This window comes from Lynx rufus, unplaced genomic scaffold (genome assembly GCF_022079265.1).
Source record: "Lynx rufus isolate CCGP_SWC_20201006 ecotype Redwood Valley unplaced genomic scaffold, mLynRuf1.p SCAF_10, whole genome shotgun sequence".
In the NCBI taxonomy this organism is placed as follows: Eukaryota; Metazoa; Chordata; class Mammalia; order Carnivora; family Felidae; genus Lynx; species Lynx rufus.
In genome coordinates, this window is record NW_025814824.1 from 72347422 (window position 1) to 72364558 (window position 17137).

The 17137-nt window shown below is 43.1% G+C and overlaps 1 protein-coding gene across 15 annotated transcripts in view; it reads right to left on the reverse strand.

The window, feature by feature from the left end:
• SUSD1 (sushi domain containing 1) overlaps positions 1-17137 on the reverse strand; it is a 287713-nt gene that overhangs the window by 97808 nt on the left and 172768 nt on the right. The window contains exon 16 of one of the 15 annotated variants that reach the window (XM_047067776.1): positions 2758-2915. The exons of the other annotated variants lie outside the window; for them this stretch is intronic. Coding sequence (XP_046923732.1) covers positions 2773-2915 — 143 coding nt within the window. The 3' untranslated portion in view covers positions 2758-2772. Of the gene's footprint in view, positions 1-2757; positions 2916-17137 lie in introns of those variants that run through there. 15 annotated transcript variants of the gene reach the window in all.

Sequence of the window (17137 nt, forward strand, 5' to 3'; positions counted from 1 at the left end):
CCACTAGGGACCACCAGGATACCTCTTAGAGCCCAGTCAGCTCTCATAGCATGATGCCTGAGTATTTGCTCCTAGGATTTAGAGCAGGGTCTCTGTTGGGCTTGACCCCCGAGTTCTGTGTTCCTCTAACTTCTCCAGAGCTTCTGAATACTATTTTTTTAAATAAACATTTAAAGTTTATATATTTATTTTGTGAAAGAGAGGGGAGAGAGAGAGAGAGAGAGAGAGAGAGAGAGAGAGAGAGAGAGAGAGAAGTGGGGGAGGGGCAGAGAGATTGGATCCCAAGCAAGCTCCACACCATCAGCCCAAAGCCCAATATACGGCTCAAAGTGCGAGATCATGACCCGAGCCAAAATCAGGAGTTGAATGCTCAAATGACTGAGCAACCCAGGTGCCCCTGGATGAACATTATTATGAACGGGCTCAGCTATTAATACAGAGGTGCCTTGATTCCCATTTGATTCGTGTTTCTTATATAAAGCTATAGGAGAAGCTCTCTAAGGAGAAGTACAGAGAGATGAGATGAGGATGATTTATGCATTTTTGCAATCCCGGACATAAAAATTACTGGCAAGTTCCACCAAATCTCATCTTGATTTTTAATATCTACCAACTGAAACTAGAAAAGACTTCTTGTGCTGCCCAACATTAAAATACTATTGCAGGGGCACCTGGGTGGCTCGGTCTGTTAAGCGTCCAACTCTTGATTTTGGCTCAGATCATGATCTCATGGTGCGTGAGTTCCAGCCCTGCTTTGGGCTCTGTACTGACAACACAGACAGAGCCTGCTTGGGATTCTCTCTCTCTCTCCCCCTCTCTCTGCCCCTCCCCCACTCATGTGCACGCTCTCTCTCAAAATAAATAAGTAAACTTTAAAAATAAAATACTATGGTAAACTATTTACAAAAATGAATGAGATGCTTCCATTTAATAATGCTTTCTTTCTTTTGCCAAAGAATAACAATCACATGTTAACACTTAATGACAGAGATTTAAATAAATCTACTCTAAAGGGATTAAGAAGATCAAAATAATAAAGAAAAAAGTGGAAACCAATTAATTAGGAAACAAAACTAGACAGAACAGAAAAGTAAATCCAAGAGCTGTTTCTTTGGGTTATCTAGTTATTTAAAAATAATACTAAGGCAACATAAATAATGAGATTTATCCTGAGTTTTAAAAGGAATTATTTAGTGGCATGAAGATCTAGAACTCATCAGCAAATACCATACATTTCTGTGTGCTAATTGAATAGGAAGATCCCAATGGAATACACAGTTCTCACTTCTGCCAACCTCCCTGCCACTCATGGCACCCCACCACACCCCAAGACTTCACTTCTCACTTCAACAGCCCTGAAGCAGTGAAATCTCCTTACAAAAGACGATTGGCCCTTAAGGCTTGACAAGACTTCTCAATCCTTTTCTCTAACAATGTAAAAAAAAGTTCAAGTTATGTGGCAAACCTCAGGGCAAAATGCCCATTCCTTTCAAGTAGTGTTGACCTTCAAGCTGAACCACAGCCCCCCTGTTAGCCTTGTAAGAAAGCCTAACTGAAAAATAAGCTGGGAGAACATGGAGACTAAAGGGCATAGAGCCCAATGTTTGACCTGGAAAACACAGAACTAAAGACTTTGTTACAGGAGAAAGCAAATGGGGGTAGGGGTGAGGGTGGGAGAGAGGATCATAAATGTTCCATGGGGAAAAAGCTAAACAACTTTGCACCAGACTAATCAGTTCAATTTCTCCTCCAGTCCCATCTTTTCTGTTTTAGTTGTATAATTTCCGATTTTGTCTTTTCTGTAAACTGGAGATAATCAGCACACATATCCGAGAATTTTTAGAGCAAATCAGGTAGCGTATATGGAAGTACTTTGCAAAATGCAGTACTTGATACATTGGTAGTGTAGGGAGAAGGGTTTCACTGCCCAGTGAGGGATGAGATAAGACAACACATGACTTGGGTCTGTTCTAGGGCACCCATGACATTCAGCTTTCAAATGCAACATGTGTTCACACCCACCGGGAAGCTGCTGGTAGGCTGCCATGAGGTTAAAGACCCTTCATAAGTCAGAAGGGTCTGAAAGAGAAGATTGGCTTAACTCAGGCAGGAACCTTTACTGCCTTGTCCTCCATTCTATCCATGCTACCTGGCACATGGGAGAGCCCCAGTATACATGTTAAACAAATAGTAGATGTGAGGGAAATGGAGGGAGACGACTGAAAGGTAACTCTGGGGTTTGGGTGACCAACTGGGAGATAATACCATTAACTCAACCAGGCTTCAGAAGAGTAACAGCCATGTGGAGGGCCCAGAAGCATTGCTTAGCAGTTAAGAATGTGAACATCAGAGTTAGACATCCTGGATTTGAATTCCAGCTCCACCACTGACGATCTTTGTAACTGTGGGCAAGTTATTTCAACCTTCAAAGCCTAAATTGCCCCACCCATAAAAATGGAGGTTATTTTAGCACCCAGTTTATAGGGCTCATTGTGAAAATTAAATAAAATACACTGTGAGGGGACTCAATAATCACTGATTAATATTATTATATTCTCCTTTCAACCACACTGCATTATGTTTTCAAATTGACTTTCACCATCTTTGTGGTTAGAACTGATTTTTTTCTGATAACATAACTTTCCTGTTTCAACATTCATGCCAGTTAATCAGTCTGTTTCTCCAGTCACCAGGGCAAAGACATGTGCTCAATCATACTTACCTCGATGGGGAGAAATAATTGTGGAGCCCCTATGTTTGTTGAGGTCCGTGTCATAACAGAGCCTGTGCTGTAAGAAGCATTTGTATGTGGTATAGGAATGTCACCAGGAATGCCCTTGGAAGGCCTCCAGGCAGCAATATCCAGAAGAAGGTCACAGCCATGTTCAGGGAATGCAGGCCCAGCCCAACAAAATCTGAGACAGTATGGGGATAACCACATGGTCATGTTCACTCATTATGCTACTGTATGTATAGGCGGAGATACCCAAACATTTTGGCCTCTCTCTCTAAATCTTAAGGTTGAAAGTAATTTTCCCCTCTTGGTTTTTAAGTATCCACTAAGGGACTGGAATACACCCTTTACCTGGGACAACATGTAAGTTTAAAAGCAGAAGCTTTTTATGTGGTCTTTTAAATTTCTCTGTATATAAGGACTATGGCTTTGGGGTCACCCCTGTCCTCTATGTAGGTCATGCTTTGAAGGTATAAGTAGAACCCAGAATAAGAATGAAATTTTGTGGTTTTTTGTTAGAATAAACTTGAATATTTTATATAAAGGTCCTAATTTTTATAACATCCTCAAATATGTTGGGGCAAGTTATATTTTCCAATATATATCCCAAACCACATACTCTGATTATAGAAAAGTGCAAATAACAAGTTTCATTCAAAAGATCCTGATTGCATCCCAGGAACTATTGATTCCTATGTCATGACCCAAAATTCAGACCTCAACACTTGACTTAAAGTCATGTTATGTCCTATTCTGCATTCGTGTAATGTTAAAAGCCCACGATATAGAATTAAATGTCCTCTGATTCTTCATTTATCACTAATTGTATGACCTTGGATGAGAGACTTGACCTTTCCGATGCCTCTGTTTCTTCATTTGTAAAATGGGAATAGTAACTGTTCCTAACTCATAGAGTTGTCACTAATGAGTTAATACACATTAATACAGAACTTAGACTAGTTCCAAAAGCCATACCATACACTTTTTTATGCTAGCTGATGTTGTTGTTCTGAGTTCTCTTGCTCAAGTGGCTGATATAGAAGGAAAGGAAGAAATACAGAAATACTGTAATCAAGTGCCAAGCTGACTTCCTTTATTCAGGTTAATAAATGAAGGCAAGGAGCTGTCCTTTGACTCTACTGCTGGCTGCTCTGCTGAACATTTCTTGGGCAACCATGTCCTAATATGCTGTGGCAGGACTGGAGCAGGGCTGGCTTGCCCCTTTCTGGAAGCTGAGGTTTGGGAGTAGGGGTGTGTGTGTGTGTGTGTGTGTGTGTGTGTGTTTAGGGAAAGATGGAGAGATCAGCGCACTGCAAGGAAAGCTAACCTCAAGGAGAGAAAGTACCAGATTCAGGATATTGGTTGCCCCAGGAGCTAAGTACATATTTTATCTTTCTCCCAAGTCTGGACCCCCGCCTTCAATCCTGATGCAGGAATGAGGGAAACAGTGGGGCAAAGCCTGTAGAGTAACTTGTGCCAACCAAGGCCCAAACCAGAGTGTACTTCGGAAGAGAGGAGGGAAAAGGTAGAATTTCCTTCAGAGCTCCGCAACCTTCCTGTTCCAGTCAGTCAGGAAGAGACAGGGGCCTGCCTCCTCTGTTTCGGGCTGAACCATATTCTTCATGACACCACACTGCCTCCACTCTGAGCACCATGTCATATGGAGACAGTCTCACAGTCAAATGCTTAGTCTGGGTTAAGTGCTAAAATTAAAACAGCTGGGATGGGATGGGGAACCAAGGGGTACAGGGAAGAGAAGAAAGATAATTTCTTCAGGTGCCTGGGTGGCTCAGTCGGTTGAGCGTCTGACTTCGGCTCAGGTCATGATCTCGTGGTTCATGAGTTCGAGCCCCACGTCGGGTCTGTACTGACAACTCAGAGCCTGGAGCCTGCTTCAGATTTTGTGTCTCCCTCTCTCTCTACCCCTCGTCTGCTCACATACTCTCTCAAAAATAAATTAACATTTAAAAAAGGAAAGAAAGATAATTTCTTAAGTGCCTACCAAAAGCCAAGAAAACAACTGGGTGCTTTTCCATGATCTCACATAGCCCTCAAAAATGACTCCAAGTTCAATATTTCTATTTATTTCCAGGCACATTGGAAAACTGAAGTTTGGTGTTAGAACCAGGATTTGAATCCAGTGCTGGTTCCAAGGCACATGATCTTGCGAGTGCGCCAGAAAAAAAAAAGGGAAAATAGGGCGGTCGGCGCCAGAGCAGGACTTGAGATTCACAATAACAGGATACGCTGAGCACAGCAGAGCTCTTTGGTTATCGCACTTGTCAGTCACCTGCTCCTATCCCGCCTGTTTACAAGTCAGGAAATGAAGCAGGGATTACAAGTGCAAGGGGAAAATTGACAAGCAAGCCAACTCTAGAACTTTCACTCGCCAGTATGGTTCTCTCACATTTTGTTATCAGCAGGATAGATAACATGTCAAGGTGGTAGAAGGTTGCAAGATGAGTGTGTAGACCACGTCTCCCAAAGCCACACTGGACTGCAGGCACAGTGAGAGAAATCACAGATTTGGCTCAGCAATGGCAGGCGGAACCCCTGGGGCACCAGCAGCTCTCCCCTCCCCCAGCCAATCCCTCCCTTTCTGATTTGAGGGCTCACACACATTCACACACACCGTAGGATTTAGCAGACTCCACAGGTAGACATATTTAGCTCAAATCCTGGTTCCACTGGCTCCCCTCGTAGGGTTGTTGTGAAAACCACAAAACAACATCTGTGGAAAACCACCACACGGTAGTGTTTGTTCACTCACTTCACTGGTCAAGGGTAATTCTCGACTTCTCCAAATGGTTACAGGGTCCTGCCAGCTCAAATCCTTAAATATGTCAAATCAGCCTCCTTCCCCAACCTCGTTCAGGCTACCAGAATGCTCCACCAAAACTGACTTCATCCATCCAATCTGACTTCATCATAGTCACAGAAAAATAGATTTGTGAAGGGGAAAAAGAGTGTGTCATAAGGGGCACCCGGGTGGCTCAGTCAGTTAAGCATCTGACTTCGGCTCAGGTCATGATCTCCCAGTTCGTGAGTTCAAGGCCTGCATCAGGCTCTGTGCTGACAATTCAGAGCCTGGAGCCTGCTTCAGATTCTGTGTCTCCCTCTCTCTCTGCCCCTAACCCGCTCAAGCTCTAGCTCAACATTAAAAATTTAAAAAAAAAAAAAAAAAAAGGTATTCAACTTTCAACCTGTACTCTACTGTCACACTACACACCTGTAGTGTACTGTTAATTAATATAGTTTAGAAATCCTCTAGTTATCTTGTGAAATAGCACATTCTGAACACTATCTTGGGGGACTGTATGGTTTTGAGTCCTTTTGGTGAGAAGAGTCATTTACATTTTAGAGCTCCTCATCCACCTGTCACAGCTGACCCTGAACACATCCCTGGGCTATGTGACTTGGCTCGGCAGTGGTGGCTCCTCTTCCGGAGTAAACCCCCAATATATTTTTTTATACCATTAGGGACGTGTAGTACATTTACAGTCTTGTGCAACCTCCACCACTCTCTAGTTGCAGAGTATTTTTATCATCCCCAAAAGAAACCTCAAACCCACTGAGCAGCCACTCCCCATTCCCCCTCCCCTGGATGCTGACAGCCACTGATCTGCTTTCTGTCTCTATGCATTTGCTTACTCTGGATATTTCATACGAATGGAGTCATATTGATAACATATCTTTAAGAGCTAAGGCTAACCTATCACACCGAGGGGTTCTGGCCTGAAAGCCCCTGGCCAATCAGGATCCCCAGGCTAATCTAACTCCATTGTGGTCTAGGCCACCTTGACTGCCCCAATGAGTGACTTTCTCAGATGAGGAAAGATATTTGACTGGGCTGCTTTTTCAGTGATCTATGGGTTGAAACCCCATCTTCCCTCTTCTTTGGGCCTATCCAACCTTGATGCAACCTGGTCTTGGACGTCAAAGTCAATAGCTCCAACACTGCAGCGGGGCCATTCTGCTATAAGGACTGAGCTCTCTTATGCTATTTGAAGCCAAAGAAGTAGCTGCAACTTCTTGAGGAATGAGTGTTGGATGAGAAGAGGGTCTAGGACAGAGCTCTGAAGAACTCTGATAGAAAAGACTGGATAGAGAAGTCGTTGAAAAAGAGGCCAAGAAAAGTGATTAGAGATGGAAGAGAAAAACCCAGGATTGTGAGATATCCCAGAAGCCAATGAAAGCATGTTTCAAGAAAGGGAGAGGAGTCAACAGAGATCAAACAAGCTGACGGTGAAGACACAAGCTTCACAAGAGCAGTTCCAGTGGAAGCCAGGTTGCTGTGGGTTGCAGGTAGAATGGGGGTGGAATGGACACAAAGATACTCAATATCAAGAAGGCTGATTACAAAGGAGAGAAGAGAAAGTGGGGTGCATCTAAAGAGGGGCATGGGGTCTCAGGAGAATTGTTTTGGTTTTCTGGGGTTTTTGGAGGGGCATGAAAGAAAAGAGCATGTTTTAATGCTGATAGGGAGTTTCCATAAAGGAGAGATTTGACAAGAAGAAGAGAGATAGCCACATATGACGGCCCGCAGAAGGCAGAGGATGCAGCCAGAACAAAGTTCTCCTAAAAGTGGATCTGCCCCAGCCACCAGGCACACAGTCTATCGAACATATCTGGAAGCAGGGAGACCCTAGGCAGTAACGGTGTGGGCACGAAAAATGGCAGGTGAGAGCCTCCTCCCAGGACTGGTCTGCCCTCACATCAAAATGATTTCCTGTAAGTGGTCTTAGATGAGGAACTGGTGCAGAGCCAGCCTGGTTCCTGTCAACACTCCTCCCTCGGGGACTCCCTCACAGCTGTCCTAGAGGCAGACAAAGCCTCTATTTGAGAGTCTTTCATTGGGTAAAGGGATAGTAATGAGTGGAAAAGTTCGATTAGAGCAAGAGCCAGAAAACAGGATTCCTGGCTCCCAAACTTTGATCCCCCCACTCCTTCTGACAGAGGCAACATCCCCCAGATGGAGCAGGCTCTGAGGGATGAACCAACTAAATAGACAAAGGAAATGATCAAAATAAGTGCACAGAGCATGTGTCATAGGAAGAAGTACAAACAATCTTTGGTTATTTAAAATAAATAAATCTGGAGGATTTTGAATCGTTAATTATCCTGTCTCTGCAGGATGTACATCCTGAGACTTGCCTGGCCTCTCCAGGCAGTTGGCTCCATTTCCAATGAGATTACACAAAAGCTAGGACCAAGCACGAGCGGCTTTTCCTCCTGCTAAGTCTCATTACCAGCGGTGGCACTGTGACCGAGCACCCGAGGCCAGATTGCTCAGAAAGGGTTGAGGGTAGGCTGGGCACCAGCCTGCAGCAGCAGCTGACGCATTCAGGAGCCCTGCTCAGCCTCCTCTGCTTTGGAGCCTCTGCAAGCCTCCCCTCTCCCTGGCCTTTACAGTCCCACCAGGGAACCAACTCAAGCTCTTCCCTCCCCTCCTCCTGGGTGTTCCCAGCACAGCCATGATCATGTGATTATGATGTGATTGTGAGGGTTGAGGTGGGGGTCAAGGGAATGCTACTGATTCTCAGGATGAGTCACAACCCTCAGAAGGAGGAAGAAAGGCTGGTGCCAAGTTCCTGTTCCCCGTCAGGGCCTTATCTTGCCCCTAAGGTGACTGCCACACACACGCATTTTGGTGATTTTACCTCCTGCACTCCAGGCTCTGGGTTGAACTGCAAAGGGTAGTGATTCTCAAAAAGCATTTTTATGGCACTATTTCAACTAATCCTCCCATCTCTGGAGGCACAGAGAGTATTACTGGAATATTTTAGATGATAAAGCTGAAGCCCAAAGATGTTAATGATATGCCCGTGGTCTTACCGCTAGTGGAGGAGTCAGAATTTGAACTCAGATCAAGCAGGTTCTTGTCCAGTATGGCTTAACTGCCTAAGACTCAGTCCCTGCACTCCAGAAACTAACAAGGAATGCACACAAATTACCATAATGTGATTATGTGCATTAGACTGCAATAGGAATTGAGAGAAGGGAGACATCACATCTCAACTTTTTTAATTTGGGAGAAATGGTCCAACTGTCTGAGGCAAACCAGTCAGGATATCTGGAAGCAAATTTGTTTTGAAAAATCTTGTTAGGTGGACTTGCAAGTCGAAAAAAACAAAGTAAGACTTCCAAGGCTAGGTGTGCCTGGGTGGTTCAGTCAGCTAAGCATCCAACTCTTAATTTTGGCTCAGGTCATGATCTCACGGTTTGTGAATTCGAACCCCGCATTGGGCCTGTGCTGACAGCTCAGAGCCTGCTTAGGATTCTCTGTCTCCCTCTCTCTCTTTGTCCCTACCCTATGTGCATGCTCTCTCTCTCTCTCTCTCAAAAATAAACAAATAAACATGAAGAAAAAAAAAAAAAAGACTTCTAGGAGTGAACATTTAAGTTGGGACCTGATGGTAGGCTTTGGACGTACAGAGATGGAGGAGACCTATGGATGTTACTTCCAGAATCGGGTCAATAAAACGAAAGGCATGATTGTCAAACAGGAGGCCTAGGAGCTGACACATGATAAGGATGATTTGTAAACTCAAACCTGAATGTGCAAGATTCATAAAATTATACAAAATTACATAAAATTAAGGTATGTATGACACTGAGCCCTTGTTCCCTCCAGCTTGCAGGAAATTTAATTTCAGAGATTGACAGGGTTCTCTTCTCCTCTCATCTCCCACTGCCATCACCTCTCCAAGAGTTAATGATCAGGAGTTGTGATGTGAAGCAAAACATTCAGGAGGCATCTCTGGTCACTGGTGTACACAAAGGGCTGGCAACCTATTTTTCCATAAAGGATCAGAGAGCAAATATTTCAGGTTTTGCAGCCCAGATGGGTGTCTGTCACAACTACTCAACTCTGCCATTATTGCTTGAAAGCAGCTGACTGGTCATACAAAAATAGATGGTGGGCCAGATTTGACCCATGGGTCAACCCTTCATCAACATGTCTTCCACGATCCAAGATCCCCATAGGCCAAACTTACATTGATCCTTGAAGTTGGGTGGCCTTTTTCCATGGCTGAGAGCCCCAGGACCCAGAGTCCAGGAAGACCTTCCTATATTTAACATGGACTTATTGCCACTGGACAGCTTGGCATCTTCCTGAGGTTCTGTGGAGGATGGACCACAGAGACCCATGACAGGAATGCTCTACTTTTTGAAAGTTCATGTTAGGCCACTGGGCTTTCATGAAAGACCTACATTAGTACCTGTTTTATCCTAACTGAAGTAAACCTTTTTTTTTTTAATTTCATGAAAAAGGGCAAAAAGCAAAAATAGCATTTGTTTTGCAGTGAGCCTTTATCATTTTTTTTTAAGTTTATTTATTTATTTTGGGGGAGAGGGAGAGCACACAAGCAGGGGAGGGGCACGGAGAGAAGGAAAGAGAGAATCCCAAGCAGGTTCCACGCCATCAGCGCAGAACCTGATGTGGGGTTCAAACTCACAAACCATGAGATCGTGACCTGAGCCAAGATCAAGAGTCAGAGGCTCAACCAACTTTGCCACCCAGGGGCCCTTCAGTGAGCCTTTACAGAGGCAGCACACACGCTGAGCAGTGAGTCACCCGCCAAGCTCCTTCCCTGGAAACTACACTCAGCATCTCAGCATCCAGCCACCTGAGTTCTGAGCTGTGTCTGTGAGCATCTGTGCTCTATTTTGACTTATTCTGTGCTTCCGTTAGCAAGATGTGCCCTAAGGTATCAGAAAAGCCTGAGAGAGGTTATTTTTGGGGTCTGGGGATGCTCTAAAGTTTTTTCATATAAATTCATGGTAATTGCTTCTTCCCTTTATGCCATTTCAGCTTCTGAAAATTTTCAGAGGAACGCTCCACTTTTGGATAATGGGGGAAACCTGTATTTACAGAAACTGTGGACATCCATTCCTTCTCTTGGGGAAAAAAATCTTTGCTCTTTCACAACTAGAAACCCTACCCCTCAAAGGCACTCTACAGCTCCTTTCCCTAGCATAATGTGCTCAAATCCTTCAGGATAAAGGGGGAAAAGTCAGGAAAGGGGGTGGATACTTCTTCTATAGGCCTTGTGGCATGGGAGCACAGAGGCTTGGCCACCTGCTGGAATGTTGAGTAATATACAAAGAATACAACAACAAACACCTCAATTATCTTGCCTAGTACCAGAACATTATAGCCCCAGAACAAGTTCAGGCCTTGACATTCCAAACTTACAAATCCAGACCATCTCTCCACACCTCAGTGGGTCCTGGTGTTGGAGGTCCTCAGAAAACTTCTGAAGACAGGTCAGGGTTCTGGTGATAAAGAGGGGAAGTGCATGATTCAGCCTTCCCTGGGACACCAGGCTCCAATGAAGGTGACTCAGCCTTGGCTTGTAAGCAACATTGCTAATCACTTTGACAAACCACTTGTCCCTACCAGCCGCCACTCCAGGAGGACTCCCAGCATATCTGTGGTGTGAAGTACACCTACCAGCCAGTTTCCATTTTCCCCATAAAGGCCTGTTTTGCTTATGCTTTGGGTGAATTGTTTAGCTCTGTGGAACTTTAGCCATAATTCCAAGAACAGGAGAACACATGCCACTTTCATTGTGAACTTGTCTCCAAACCCCCAGCCTCAAGTGGCCTCGTCCCTCCTGAATTCAAAGCATACACTCAACAGTGCCTGCTATTCATGGCATCATTGTACCCTTGGCCTCTCTCAGGCCCCTGTAGTAATAGCACAGGCTCCAAGCATGGTTCCTGCTGCCACCTGCTCCCCAGTAGATGGCCAGGCTTACTGGAAGGGAATGTTCTCTATGCAAGGCAATTTGAGACAGGAAGAGTCATCCTCGGAAGTTAGGGATTGGGTGGACACTAGAGCTTAGGAAATGCAAACAGCTTGTGCTGGGAAATTGTTCTTGTAGAGTCCATGAGAAGCAGGTGTCTATCACCCAGACTTGAATGTTATTCACTCAGGTGGAAAATAGAAACCATCATCCAGGTTGATTTCTTGCTCCTTATCTGTGCACCCATCAATCGTTGACAATGAGCTTATTTTCTTTAAGATTATTGATCTATTTAAGTAATCTCTATACCCAACATGGGGCTTGAACTCCCAACCCAAGATCAAGAGTCACGTGCTCTTCCAACTGAGCCAACCAGACACCCCAACAAGATCATTTTCTATGCACACAAACATCATGCAGGAAAGACTCAATCAAGCTTTGTTAAATGGATGAATTAATGAAACTCATTCTCAGGATTTTGGCCACATTTTGCCTAATTTTCCCTACAGTTCTAGAGAAAGGATATTTTATAAAATAGCCTTCTCATTCCACAGAGCTGTACAAAGCCCCGTGTTTAACTGACTTTACTTCTTAACATGACAAAACGATTCTCATGCTTGAAATGGCTGTCATGGGATGCCAGGGAGGCTCAGTTTGTTGAGCGTCCAACTCTTGATTTCAGTTCAGGTCATGATCCCAGGGTCATGGGATTGAGCCCCACATTGGGCTCTACACTAAGTGTGGAGGCTGCTTAATATTCTTTCGCTAAGCATCTGACTTCAGCTCAGGTCATGGTCTCATAGTTCCTGAGTTCAAGCCCCACTGATTTCAAGCCCCACATTGGGCTCTACCCTGACAGTGCAGAGCCTCCTTGAGATTCTCTCTCTCTCTCTTAAAATAATAAATAAATAAACTTAAAAAAAAAAAAAAGATTCCCAGGTGGCTGGGTGGCTTAGTCAGTTAGGTATCTGACTCTTAATTTCAGCTGAGGTCATGATCTCAGGGTCTTGGGATCAAGCTGGGTATGGAGCCTGCTTAAGATTCCCTCTCTCTCTCCTTTCCCCTCTCCCCCCAGCTCATGCATCCTCATGCTCTCTCTCAAAAAAATTCAGAAAAAATGAAAAGATTCTCTCTCTCTCCAATTAAAAAAAATGGCCACAACACAGCTGCTTGCAAGACAAGAAGAAAGGGAAAGGAGGCAACAGCCCCAATTGTACCCTTTATCAGCAAAGTGAAAACTTTCCCAAAAAAGTCCACAAGTAGATCTCATTTCAACCTAATTCACCAGAACTGTATCCTCTGTCCCCCAAAGACAACAAAGGAGGTTGGGAACTTGAATGTTGTCTTCTCTAGCCTCTAATGAAGAGAAGGAGGATCTAGATATGTATGGGGGGGTTAACCTAAAATCCGGTCACAAATGGCTACACAATTTCGAAAAACAAAAGCACTGAAGGGGAAACTAGCTCTGTTCTCTACTGAAATAGATTATAAAAACACAGAAACATAATCAGTGATACACCCAAGATCTGAACAGAGATTCATAGAAAGGAAGAATTAGCTCAGAAATAGATCATATATATATAATACATATTATATTTATATATGTTATTATATATGTTATATATATTACATATACACATACATATTGTATATTTAAATATATAATATGTATGTATAGACTGTGTATATACATATATATATATAACATATACATATATACACAGACTGTATATATGTATATGTATATATAATGACTCAATATATGATTCTATTTAATTAAAAAATTTGCTGACTCTTGGGCTGGATGATGAAGTACATTTGCTGCTTAGGGAACTGTGGCTCTGAATGAGCCATGGCTCTTGTTGGAGGGAAGTTAACTCAGAAGAAGGGAACTCACCATCTACCACGATGACAGGCCAGACCCTTTCCTGCCTTTGAAGCTGGCAAAGTAGGAACAGAGTATGCCTGCACCAGCATCCAGGAGACGGTAAAGGTGCATTTCAAAGATCCTGGGGACTATAACTTCTCTTTCTCCTGAAATGAGGTTGCATTTTCCAAGAAAACTGAGTGGGAACCAGGAGCCATGGGGACTTCACAGAGGGACATGGGAAGAAAGAAGGTTCTTTAACAGAGGACTCTGTGGAAGACTCTTTCTGGAGGTGGTAAGGACTTGCCCCTTATGTTATATGAGAGAAATGAGCCAACTGAAGAAAGTCTCAGTTTCTGCTCTGTGACAGTAAGTTTACTCTTTTCTTTTAATGCTTTTTTTTTCACTGAGAGAGGGAGGAAGACCAGAGTGAGAGCAGGGGATGGGTAGAGAGAAAGGAAGACACAGAATCCGAAGCAGGCTCCAGGCTCTGAGCTGTCAGCACAGAGCCCAACGCGGGGCTCAAACTCATGAACTGTGAGATCATGACCTGAGCCAAAGTCAGACACTTAACTGACTGAGCCTCCCAGGCTCCAGCATATGCTTGGTCTGTGGGAAAACTGAGCAGAAAGTTCTAGAGGAGGAGAGAGCAACCATTGTGTTTCTACTTTGTTAAACTCTGGCAGAAATGATCCTGAAAGTTCATCAGTCCATGATGATGATGATCATGATCATGATGATAAAAATAAGAATAGCAGCTGACATTTAATGAGCATTTAGTATATAGCAGGGGTATGGATTGTGTCACTTAATCCTCAAAACCACCTTTTAGAATTCTGCTATTGCCATTCCCTCCCCTTTCTTCTTCCAGTAAGTGATGAAGTCAGGATGCAAGTCCTGGTGGAGTGACCCCAGAGCTCACACCGCTAACTCTGATCTTGTCACACCTCCTTTGGAAGAGCCCCAGATCTGCCAGACCCACTGCCAGCAGGGAGACCCGAAACGAACAGCAGGAGAGATGGTCCTCCCTGGAATGAAGGTGCATGAAGCTAAATATCCCAATTTTCTGACTCCTTCCAGCTCGTAGGTTGATAAGAAATGTTTCCCTTGTATAAAGATGAGGATGCAGCTACATACCAGATGCACCCAGAATTGCAGCTTTTCAACTGCTCTGTCAAGAACAGGAGGAATCAGAGGTTTTCTGAATTCCTCATATTCAGTAAGAAAAGTAAATCCCACTACTTAAATCCCATCGTTGACAAATAGAGAATTACAGCTTAAAAAATGCTTTTAAAAAGCTTAGAGAAAACCATAAGTATAACTTAAAATGTGATGTGTGGGGCGCCTGGATGGCTCAGTCAGTTGGGTGTCTGACTTTGGCTCAAGTCATGATCTCATGGTTTGTGGGTTCGAGCCCCAAGTCAGGTTGTGTGCTGACAGCTCAGAGCCTGGAGCCTGCTTTGAATTCTGTGTCTCCCTCTCTCTCTGTCCCTTCCCTACTCATGCTCTGTCTCTCAAAAGTAAATAACATTGAAAAAAAAATTTTTAATGTCATCTGTGACATCCCAAAACCTTGAAAAACATAAAAATGACACAGATTTATCAAAAGATGGACAAGGAAATATAAAGCAAATGTAAATTAAACAAAAAGTAGAGACTGTAGTTATTATTCTAGATAAAGTAGAATCCAAGAAAAAAAGAACTTGAAAAAGTCACATAACTTACACTTGAAAGATAACAGCCATTATCTTTTATGTATCAAATAACATGTAAGAGTGAAACCTGCTGAAAACTAAGGAAAAGATGACAAAAATAGAATAAAAATAAGAGATTCTAAAATATTTCTATTATTATGTGACAAATCAAACTTGCCATAAAGGTAAAAGAAGCAAGGAAAAGAAGAACTGAATAATAAGTAATAAGATGAGGATCGATTCTGAAGAATACTTGTCTGTAAGATCTGTTTCTGGGCTCAGCCCCCCAATTCTAAGGGACACACTCCATGCCTCTCCTCTCTTACATTTAAGACAAACAAAGAAACAGCAAAGATCCTTGTACACACATACTTACATACCATTGTCCTTATTTCTTGGAGGCAGATTACCAAATGTGAGATTTCAAGGCCAAATATAAATACGTTTTTCATTTTAATGGATATTGTTGGACTGAATTCGTAAAAACTGCAGAGATTCATATTTCTACCAGCTCATCAATGCTTATGTTTTGCCAACCTCAGTGAAAAATGGTATCTCCTAATTGCCTTAATTTGTATCACTCTGTCTTCCACATTTATTGGACATTTGCATTTCCTTTTCTATAAATTGCCTCATTATGTCCTCACACACTTAAAATTTGACTTTTTAGGGGGCACCTGGATGGCTCAGTTGGTTAAGCGACTTACTTTGGCTCAAATCATGATCTCACGGTTCATGAGTTTGAACCCGGTGACAGGCTCTGTGCTGATAGTGCAGAGCCTAGAACCTGCTTCACACTCTCTCTCTGCCCCTCCCCTACTTGTGGGCTCTCCCCCCGCCTCAAAAATAAATAAATAAACAAAAAAATATTTAAACAAAATTTGACTTTTTAAAAATCAATCTGTAGGGGTGCCTGGGTGGCTCAGTCGGGTAAGCGTCCGACTTTGGCTCAGGTCATGATCTCATGGTTCGCGGGTTAGAGCCCCACATTGGGCTCTGTGCTGACAGCTCAGAGACTGGAGCCTGTTTCAGATTCTGTGTCTCCCTCTCTCTCTGCCCCTCCCCAACTCGCGCTCTGTCTCCTTCTGTCTCAAAAGTAAACATTAAAAAAAAATTTTTTTTTAATCAATCTGTAGGACATTAAATCTCTATTACCATGTATTACTAGTATTTTTCCCAACCTGCCATGAGTCTTTTGACTTTGATTTTGGTGTTTTTCAACATACACAAAAAAATATTAATGTAGCTATCCATATCTATGTTTTCCTTGATAAATTCTGGGCTTTCTGAATTGCTTAAGAATTCTCCCTTTATCCCAGTTTATACATATATTCCCCTAAATTTTCCTTTTTTCCATTTATTTTTTTAATGTTTATTTATTTATTTTTGAGACAGAATGCAAGTGGTGGAGGGCAGAGAGAGAGAGTGGGGGTGGGGAGAGAGAATCCCAAGCAGGCTCTGCACTGTCAGCACAGAGCCTGATGCAGGGCTCAAACCCACGAACCGTGAGATCATGACCTGAGCCAAAATCAAGAGTCAGACACTTGACCAACTGAGGCACCCAGGCACCCATCTTTTACTCACATTTAAAACTTTAATCCATCTGAGATATACTTTTTGTGTGTGATGCATGAGGAAGAGGTCCAACCTCATTTTCTTCATGATGCATAACCAGACCACTAATTAAATAGATGGATTCTTTTCCCACTTAATGTGACGTCCACCTTTGTCCTATATTAACTGACTACATGCACCCAAACTTATTTCTGGACTCAATTATGTTTCCCTGATCTGTGTAGAGATTTTTGTGTCAAGTTCATGGTGTTTTCATTGCCATTGTTTCATAGAATTGTAAAAGGTGTTAAGTAACTACAGGTCAAGCAGAAAGAAGAGTGAGAAGCTACTGGATTTGGATTTGAGTCCCCAAACCATTGATCACGTTTGTGAGTACAGTTTCATGGAAATATAGAGAGGAATCCTAAATCTAGCAATGTCTAGAAAAGAGCAGAAAGTATAGGTTGTGCTCTTCAAGAATTTGGCAATGAGAGGACATGAGAAGGTGGTAAGGTGGATTGAGTGGGAAGCAAAA